A 9745-nucleotide genomic window follows, 5' to 3' on the forward strand; every position below is an offset into this window, starting at 1 on the left:
GTGAGAAATGTTGTTTTTAGGATTAAATGGCCAGGCAAGTGCGGAGCTCCAAAGGTTTTGTGGGCGGTGAAAGTGCTGCCAAGTTACACTGACAAGCCAGAGCTTTCCCTTCTGGCACCTTTGGTGTGAGAGCGGTTGCTGGACATTTGCCATTTTTGAGCCCAGCCCTGTTGAAAACCTGTTGTTTTGAGGCTTAAGTCGCCAGGAAAGCCCAGAGTGACACTGGTTGTGGGGATATGAAAATGCTGCCAAGGGACACTGAGGACAAGTATCAGCTTTCCCTCCTGGCGCCTTTGGTGTGGGAGCATTTGATGGATGTTCGCAATTTTTCAGCGTGGCTCTGGCTGGAATTAAATACTGTTGTTTTGAGGCTTAAGTTGTCGGGAAAGTGTGGAGCAGCAAGGTTTGTGGGGCGATGAAAGCAGTGCCAAGGGACACTGAGGACAAGCCACAGCTTTCCCTCCTGGCACCTTTGGTGTGGGAGCAATTGCTGGAAATTTGCAATTTTTGAGCCTGGCCATGGTTAAAAACTGTTGTTTTGAGGCTTGTGTCGCCAGGAAACCGCGGAGCACCAATTTTGTGGGGTGATGAAAACACTGCCAAGAGACAGTGAGGACAAGACACAGCTTTCCCTCCTGGCACCTTTGGTGAGGGAGCAGTATCTCTAACTAGGACTGTAAACACTCCCGACCCCTGTAGTGAGAATGATCCAGATGCTTCAGAGACACGGAACCCTAAGTGAGCAAGCAAAAAGGAGGGGGCTATTGGGGATGGGGGCAGAGAAGGCAAAAGGGGGTGGCACAGGGACTTCAGAAAAAAAACCCAACAAACCAGCAATGGCTTAAAGAGAAAAGCAAATGACCTATCGTTGCACTTCGGTTAAAAAAAGAGGGGTGTGAAAGTCCCTGGGAGGAACTCCAGATGCAGAGGAACTGGGAGAAAGAATATGAATGCCTCATTGGCTGAAGGAAGGAGAACTGACCGTGCTGCTTAGAGCTGAAAGTAGAAATTGCGCATAGGATATGTTGTCTGCTCTCGGCAGTCCTGGTGGCAATAGTTATTTGCTTCTTGGATGCAACTTTAACTGCACAGGGTTTTCAAATGAGTTAGTCCCCAGTGGGCAGGATGAAAGGGTAAAGGTAGAGGGGTACAGAATGTTGTTTAAAGGGACAAATCTCTTGACTGCTAAGACCTTTTTTGTCATCTCAGATTTGGTGTCTGGTTTGCAGAAGTGCTGAAACCAGGGGAAGCAGTAAGATCAACTATGCCAAGGTCAGAGGAGAAGCTTCAGGACACAGAGGCTTTGAGGACACAGAGTCAACAAGATAAATGGTCTGAACTGACAACACATGGCAGAAGCAGGTCTTAGATGACACCAAGCTGGAAAGTGTCCTCTATCTCACTACAATACACACCCTTGCAGACCATGTGAGACTGAGGAAGACTGTTTCTCTGAAAGCTAGCAGTCTGTCACTCTTCCAACAGTCTCAGCCCAGCTGCATCCTCTATCTAATAGAACACCATGCTCACCTTAGAAGACCTTCATAGTTTCTGTCACACTATGGAAGCTGGTCAGAGGGCAGACTTGTGCATTTTTTCTCTCCCTTCTTAGTGTTTCTTGGCATTTGTTTACAAGCATTTGAAACTGACGGGCAGCTGCCACTTCAGAAATCTTAGAAAAGGTATCATTGAGCATAAATACTACCGGAATGTTAGTGAGGCAGTATTGTCAGCTGGTCCACTGTTTGTCCTGATGTGCTGGTTTGAGGTAAAATTGAACTGAAAATGTGAGAATTTTAGCTTTCAGAAAAATAACAAAAGGAATTGATCCTCTTTCTTTACTGAACTTTGTGTTTAATGATAATTCTCAAAAATTAGGATTTCTTACAACATAAAACTGTAAGTAACAGAATGGAAATAAAAGATAAAATGAAGCTAAATTTACTTTAAAATCTTACAGCATTTTGAGTTCTGGTCCATGATTTTAAATAGCCATAGCCGGCATTATCAACCGCATGGCTCCAGCTTGATAAAAATCAAAAAGAGAGGGAACACAAGGCAGGATTAAATCAATATCTGGCTGTACTTGCGAAGTATAGAGTAACTTCATATGCTTAATTAGTTATAGCATTAGTCCTTCTTCTCTAATAGCAGAATGCCAAGTCCCATACACATGGAAGAAGGAAGAAAGAGCAGGCCCAAACCATAATCAGCACTGCTGGGGCAGAAGAGATGCAGGAATCCTTCTGAGAGATGGCACACATCCATGTTGCAGTACACCAAAATGCTACAGCTTGTGCTGCATTTAAAACCAACAATAACAACCATAATTAGAAAGAAACTCGAGAGACAAAGGTAGGATATGTGAGAGCTAAGGACAGGATTTCCACAAAGGAGCACCTGTCACCACAGCAAAGGTAATTGCACACAGCTGCTCTGGAGTTCTTCAGAACTTGGAACAAGTTGTCTCTAAAGTTGGAAACTGTGTGATTTAAAAGAGAAAAAATATTTGATTCCATTCCAAAAGGGTACAAATCCCTCCACGCCCAAAATACGACATTTTCTCCTAACAGCTTCTCAGGTAAATATAGTTTTGTGTCAGTAAAGTACTGTTGTCATATACTGCAGTGTTTTATTGCAGTTCAGGTTTTTGGATTCGATAGTATTCAAAGTACTCAGAAACCTGTTATGCATTTTATTTAATACTGTATTTCATGCAATAAAATTTTAACATGCAACTGTAAACAATAAAACTTTCGCTTTATTCCTATAAAAGTGTATTTTAGAAGATCACAAAACTCTGAAAACGTCTGCATGCTTGCCAGGAACAGGATCCAAATCCTTTTTACACATGGATCCCCATGCTCCAACTGTTTGGCAGTCATTCACAGCTATTCTGCACAGAGAGATAAACGTGCACCACTTCTGTAATGCAATGCCCTCCATACTCCAGGCTCAATGGGAATATTTGAAATAGACATAATGCTGATCCTCACTGGGCACTGAAACACAAATTATGGCCTCTACATCCTCATCCTGCCCAGAGAGTCATAAAGAGACAGCATATATATGTAAGACTGAAAATGGAAGATAGGCAGGAGTCTGTGGGAAGAAGAAGGAGGAAATAAAACAAAGGAGTGGACCAGGACTGTCTTTAAGCAAGGAGAAAGCAGAGGTAGTTGCATAGGCAGGAGTCTTCACAAAGACATCTAAATATTCTAAAATAAGAGCTGAATAGACATCTACTAACAAGCTGTCTATTTTCTGTGTACTGAAACAGGCAAGGACCTGCTTTTGTAGCACAACATGCTTCCAAAATGGCCGACCTTCACCTCCAGGCACAACCTCTTAGCTGGCCCTGCTGACCGGGTGGAAGAATCACTACACAGAAGTTTGCAGTTGCTGTACATGGCGCGTCCTCTCCCAGCAACAGGAAGTGCCACTGCTCATCCCAAAGGAGTAGATCCTTGGCCTAGCAAAATTTAAACCACTACATCTGGCTGAGAAGTCACGGGTCAAATCTAAGATGGAAAGAATGTCAAGGTCAGAGGGAGGGAAAGGTAAAGAGCAGAGGCAAGAACACGGGAGCGTGTGTAACTCTGTCCAAATATAAACAAGACCATATGGAACCCAGTTCTGGCATTTTCTAAATTGCAGCTGCTTAGCTCAGCAACTTGGGTTACTTTTTTTTTTTTTCAGTGCTCTGTAAACATAAACAGGTCACATCTATTCACTTTCAATTTTACCGTCATATGTTTAATCAATAAAACATGTTAGAAGAAAGAACATATGCTAAGAAGACATCCAAAAATCATTTCAATACATGCTGTAGGCTCTGCTCAGTACACGATCCATTGATTTATTTTTTCTTGTAAACTATGTTAGTAGCTGCTTTCATGTTCTTATTGTGGATAAACAGAAAGCTTCACAAACCAGCACTGCCTAAGTGAAGAAAGGTTCTTCCTTACCCTCAGATGATGAGATCCAGTATTATTTCAAGGAAGCTGCCTTTGTTATCTTAATAATGATCTTTAATACTACAATGATACCTCAACTCCTGCTACATTCACTTTCAGTGCTGTTTAATCAAGTTTTCATGAACTGTTAAAGTATATTTAATGGCAGAGTGCTGGGCATTAACCTGAGCATCTTATTTATTTTTTTTTTCAGATCACCTGGAAGCTAACGAAGTCTCTAGTTCTACATCAGAACAGTTCGGGCACTGGTAGAGTTGACAGAGGCTGGCAGCAGAGATCTCAAATTGGCTGACGATAAGTAAGATTTGCTAATATCTTTCTTTTTGGTCTGTCTGCAGTATTAACAGGTGAGAAGCTGAGTAGACTCTGACACTTGCCTAGTAGCCGGGGTTTCCTTCCCCACTACAGCACTCTCCCCAGACTTGTTTTACGGCCCTGCTGCTGCATCCTGACACCCTGCTGGTCCCTTTACCCACGTTCCAACACAGTGCGGGGGGGGTGGGGCTGGGATTCTGTTTACTCTGTCACTCAAATACATTTCTTGCACTGGAGCTTGCAAAATAAATGTGACTCTTCCAGGCACTGGTTGTTAATTCTGTAGCAGAACAATACACAGTCTTGGCAGAAGAGGGCAGTATTTTATGTAGATGAACTTCTAGTTAGTCAGCAAACCAGCCTCGTCCCTTTTCCACATTTCTGAATTTGGCATTGGATGCGTTTTTCTACATGCGTTTTCGACACTAGTCTTTTTTGCATTGTTATCGCCGACTTTCTTTAAAACAGCTGAAAGCAGCAGGGTACCTTCTACCAGCCAAGAAGCTGGTTCAACAAAGGGATCAGCTTGAGGCACTTACCTCCGACATTACAAGCACGGCTGTGCAGCACTGCCTGGTACGCCTTTGTAAAATACACTTCGCAAGAGTTTCAGCAGAGTCCTCATAGGCTGCTTTATATTACTGGGGGAAGTAGGGGGAAATCCCCTGCTGTCAGCCAATCATTTGGTTTGCTGGCCTCCTCAGTACGGAACTTTACTTCTCACCAGCACAAGGTATTAGACAAACTCTGTAATTCCCCATGCAAAAAAAAAAAAAAAAAAAAAGGTTTATTGTGCTTGCCTCTGCAGGAGAAAAGAAGCAGAGGGACATGGAGGCTGTTACACATCCCCCACTATTGTGAATGTGCTGCATAAAACACAGACTGGTGAATTCAGAGGGCCAAAGGCAAAAAACAAAATTGGTTTTGGGAGCCATAGGTGAGGATAGGCACACAGTCTTTGAGACATCCTGCTGGACTTGGAAAAGGACTTTCCTGTCTTTTCTGTAGGGCTACAAGCCTCACTGCCAAATCCAGAGGAAACTGTATAAGGAATCAGCCAAGCTTGAACACCTGTTGATTTACTGAGAAACAAGGTGCTTTTGTGTAAAATAATAAGCTATTAAGGGTCCTCCCCTCTTTTGAGAGCAAGTAGTGCTTATGTAAGGTGTATGCAATAGATACAGCACAGTTAAAATGCCTCAGATGATCAGAGCTTATTCAAACAGAAGTAAATTCAGCTGAGAAGTTAAAGAAATCTCAAGACTGATCAATGAAGGCTCAGTTCTAGAAAAGACTAGATTAACTTATTATTTGACAGAGCATATCATCACCACTATGTTACACCTTTAACTCATTTTGTTAAGAGAAGTAGTGAACTTTTCTAAAGTTTCTTTGAAGGACTTCATCAAGTAAGCTCCCAGTTCATTGTTCGTCTCCTGAACAGCTGCATCGTAACTGCCAAAGAGTGGAGTTGAAGCCTTCACATCCTCCCTATTTGCTTGGAGTAAAATAAGGTTAAGTTCCTCTGCTACACTTTCATATTTTTGGTGATCAAATCTGCAGAGACAGGCATCATCAATTGGGTAGGTGATGCCAATGGGGTAGCAGTCCCTTGGAACTGGGAACTCCACGTTTTTCAGCATTGGCAACTCACAGAGAAATGTGAAAAGGTGTTTAAGTGCTTGGGATGACAGCGGGTTTCCAAGAAACCTAAACTCCTGTAGTTTCTGACAAGGGCTTAAACTTAAAATCAACATGTTGACATGAGTGTCTTGGATGTTACAGTCCTCCAAGGTAAGACTCCTGAGCACTGAAGAGGAATGGCTGAGAAGCTTAAAGAATGTTGATGGGTAAAGGTCAGGTATATTGTGACCACTCAGGTCCAGGGCTTCTAAGTGATTAGCATGGAAGCTATTGGCTAAATAGGCCATATCAGCATGGTTCAATGAGCAGTTAGAAACATCCAGCATCTTCAGTGGAGTCTTTAGTGGGCTGCAGAGTTAAAGAGAAAAAAAATATTTATGGCATAAAACACTGAAAAGCTACACTTACAACATTTCATACAACTATCCACATTACGAATGCAGCCATCTGCCACATTCATTATTTTTTCTAACCTCTTCTGAGAAATAGAAGCATGTGCCAACAATGACAAGAATATTTTCCTCCTGATATCAGTTCCATGAATTAGCTCCTATTTTACATGACTCCAGCTGTGCTGTTTTAATTTGGTGACATTCTATGTGTCTATTTTGTAACCAGTTACATGTTGTCAGGTGCCTATTACTTCCTGAATTACCAGCATATCATTACTACCACAAAAGCATTGGTGGCCGCTTCTTGTAGAAAGCTGTTATTCAAATCATTTCCGTTAAGGAAGGATCCATTCCAAAATGAAACCTAATCAATATTCTAACAAGACATCTGCTTTTGTTTCTAGTTTTGTTTCTATTAGTTTTTAAATGGCCAAGAGGTTTACATGTTGTATTGTTCTGGAGTTGCAAAGAGACTTTCTGATGAAGAAGAGGGACAGAAGAAGTGTACCTGAGATTATGTGCAAATATTCTAGTTGAATATAAAATAGTTCTGACAGATAAAAATCAAGCCATCCCTTTCACACATACTAAATCTTAGTGAGACCTCTGCCACAGACTTCAGATGGATCAAGGCTAGAAACTTGTAATCTATTTCTATCATTTTAAGCAGTGTGCCATTCACAACTTTTAAATGAAATGACTTCTTTGTACAGGAGAAATTTTAGATCAAGGTGATTTATCTTGATTAAACTTTTGTCCACCTTTTTTTTTTTTTTTTGAGATTGACAGGCACAACAAACAACTGAAATCAAAGTCTCAAATCAAAGTCTACTATCCCCCTGGCCACCTAAAAATACAGTATCTGTAGAATCTTAGTATATTTACTGCCTGTTTTTTAGATGACAAAAATTCACTAGAGACCCTGAAAAATACTTGGAATATGACTCAGGTCTTGCATGAAAGGCCAGCCTACGCTGATTGAGATACAAGCTCAAGATGTGGCAAATCAAAAATGCCTGGGTGTACCCCTCTCTTATGTGGTAGCCAAAAGAATATTCTCATCACACTCATCAGATGAGCTCTGGAAGACTAATAAGAACAGTCAGTTCTTCTAAGGGTATTAGATATTGGCTTCCAATTCTCCCCAACAAATAGTCTTTCCTAGTTTCCTGCTGCCCCTACTCACACATACCCTGAGATATACTCACTGCCCTTATTCCCAGAGATTCTTAGCTTGCTGATGGCACAAAGGGATGTTCTTTACAGTTTGACTGAAAGCAGGATGACCAAATTACCTGAGCAGTTTCTGTATTCTTCCTGTGAGTATAGAAAATGACATACTCAGCTCGGTCAGCTGCGTCATTTTGCCCATCTTTTCTCCAATGTTAGTAAGCATCCGTTCATCTGTAGCTGTAAACCTCCGCACATTAAATGTTCGTGCTGGCAAGGTCAAGGACATCAATAGAGGGAAGTGGATACTGTTGAAGAGCATTTCCAAGTGTTCCATTTCTAAACGAACATTGTGAACTATTTCCAGTTTGCGCAACAGAGAGGGATCAATGAGCTTTGTGATATAGAAGAATTTCTGCAAAGCCAGGCTGTCAGATCTTAATGCCACACAGCAGATCTTCAGTGGACAATAGCATTTCTTCAACAGGGCCTGCACTACCAGCTCATAGTTACGCTCAGTAACAAACAGATCAATTAGCACATCAATACTGATTTCAAAGATACCTGGATTGCAGGGTCTTTGTTGGAGGTAAACCAGCAGTTCTACACAAAGCTTAGAGAGCAGCTGTGTCCTGGCCCATCTGCCCATTGTCTTCTTACACTCACAAAACTGAACTTCAACATCTTTTATACCCGTCAGGTCAACCACTTTCAACCTTTTCACGAAGGGAGAAGGATGATTCAGCACATAGTCTCTCAGCCCTGTCAGACAGCTTTCCAAGCACACTGAACATGTTCTATGGCTCAGGTCTTCCTGGTAGTCCACAGTAGTTCCCAAAAGTTTTCCGATGTTAAAGTCAACAAATGGCCAGTTCTCTACCAAGTCATGAATCACTTCCCCTTGCTCCAGTAAATAGCTGGCTTTAAAAAGAAGAGGAAAAAGATTATGGGCAACACTGCCGAGACTCTTCCTGGCAAACTCTGCATTTGACACGAATGCTTCGGCACTAATGAATCGGAGAGACTTCATTGTTGCTGTGGACTCCTTGCCGTCATGGAGAGTGACTTCTGTGTTTAACTGCAGATCCTAGTTGTTTATCACCTTCTATTTTTATCTGCAGCTGCTGTTTGCTGCTAACAGAAGCCTTTCTGGGAAGGCAGACTGAGCAGTCACATGCTAATCCTCTGCTTTCTATTTTGGTGCTATACTGTGATTCTGCAGTAATTAACTGTGAGATCTTTCATCAGAGATCATTTATTCATTTAAGTCCTCTAAACAAGCTAACTCAGCTAAGTACAGACCACTGCCCAGCAGGAACAGTAAGATCAGGGCAGCACACATACATGAGAATATTTCTTTATCTTTCCTATGCCATACAAAAAGGAATTCAGGGTCCAACTTAAACACATAACATGATCTATATTCCACTTTCTTCCATGAAAGATGATATGCTGGGGATTCAGATGCTGATTTCGATGGGGACAATTTCTCAGAGTTAGCATAGAGCTTCTCTTAAAAATGATAGCTATAAGGAAAGACTGAGGTGCTACAGTCATTGGGCTACACAGTGTCCCTCCATTTTGCCCTTCCTATCACCAAGGAATAGCTAAATACAGTGGCTCCAGTGGAAAAGACCAAAGACTCTGGAAGAGCTCAGAGACTTGTTGACCAGGACACTTCCCTGTGATAGGAGACTGAGGGTTAAGTACAAGACAAGCTGAACAAGACAGAGCATAGAGTTAAAACTTTCTCGTAACTTCCAGGCAACCAACCTATTGTTGTTCCTTTGAGCAACAGATGGTCTTTTTTTTCCTGTTGAGAAATCATGTTTTCACTGGGATACAAGAAAGGGAGAGCATTCAAAATCTATTATCTTTTCAGGCCAGGAGAAAAACCTCTCTCGCCCAGCTGTCACAAAAGCAGAGATGATGTTTCTTTCTCTCAACCTGGTACTTGCCTGCCAGGGGAAGCAATGTCGGATATCTCCTTTATGGTCTCCTCTCGTGTCTTTTGCTGAGCAACCAGTGGGACAGAGAATGAGCATAGACTGAAGTTACTGAGTTACTTGTAAACTTTATATTTGTTGGGTTGTTGTTTGGTTGGGTTTTTTTTGGGGGGGGCAAGGGTGCCTTATATTTGAGTTGTGAGGGGTTTTGCCATACAATTGGGATTTCAGTATATCTGCTGGGTTGTCCTCTACTAGCTATTGACTGAACATTGAGTGCAAGACAGTCCCATAAGCATCT

At 41.9% G+C, this 9745-nt stretch overlaps 1 protein-coding gene across 4 annotated transcripts; it reads right to left on the reverse strand.

Annotated features, from left to right (window-relative positions):
- Positions 1-1840: 1840 nt before the first annotated feature.
- On the reverse strand, positions 1841-8615 carry LRRC14B (leucine rich repeat containing 14B). Of its 4 annotated transcripts, XR_012585581.1 has the most exons (4): positions 7624-8605; positions 4832-6284; positions 3327-3521; positions 1841-2482 (listed from the first exon to the last, which is right to left on the reverse strand). XR_012585581.1 is itself a non-coding variant. In XM_074575687.1 (2 exons), exons 1-2 carry the CDS (start codon positions 8526-8528, stop codon positions 5639-5641), a joined length of 1551 nt encoding a protein of 516 aa, XP_074431788.1. In that variant the 5' UTR covers positions 8529-8607; the 3' UTR covers positions 2666-5638. The 4 variants fall into 4 exon arrangements, 1 of the variants encoding a protein (XP_074431788.1); XR_012585582.1 differs by lacking the exon at positions 3327-3521 and having other exon boundaries at positions 7624-8615; XR_012585580.1 differs by lacking the exon at positions 1841-2482 and having other exon boundaries at positions 2666-3521.
- Between the last annotated feature and the right edge of the window lie 1130 nt (positions 8616-9745).

This window comes from Larus michahellis, chromosome 2, assembly GCF_964199755.1.
Source record: "Larus michahellis chromosome 2, bLarMic1.1, whole genome shotgun sequence".
In the NCBI taxonomy this organism is placed as follows: Eukaryota; Metazoa; Chordata; class Aves; order Charadriiformes; family Laridae; genus Larus; species Larus michahellis.

Coding starts and splice junctions, on each gene's coding strand:
- LRRC14B (XM_074575687.1), bottom strand. CDS start 8,528: ATGAAGTCTCTCCGATTCATTAGTGCCGAAGCATTCGTGTCAAATGCA. Junction 6,285..7,623: donor AGAATACAGAAACTGCTCAG/GTAATTTGGTCA, acceptor TTAACTCTGCAG/CCCACTAAAGACTCCACTGA.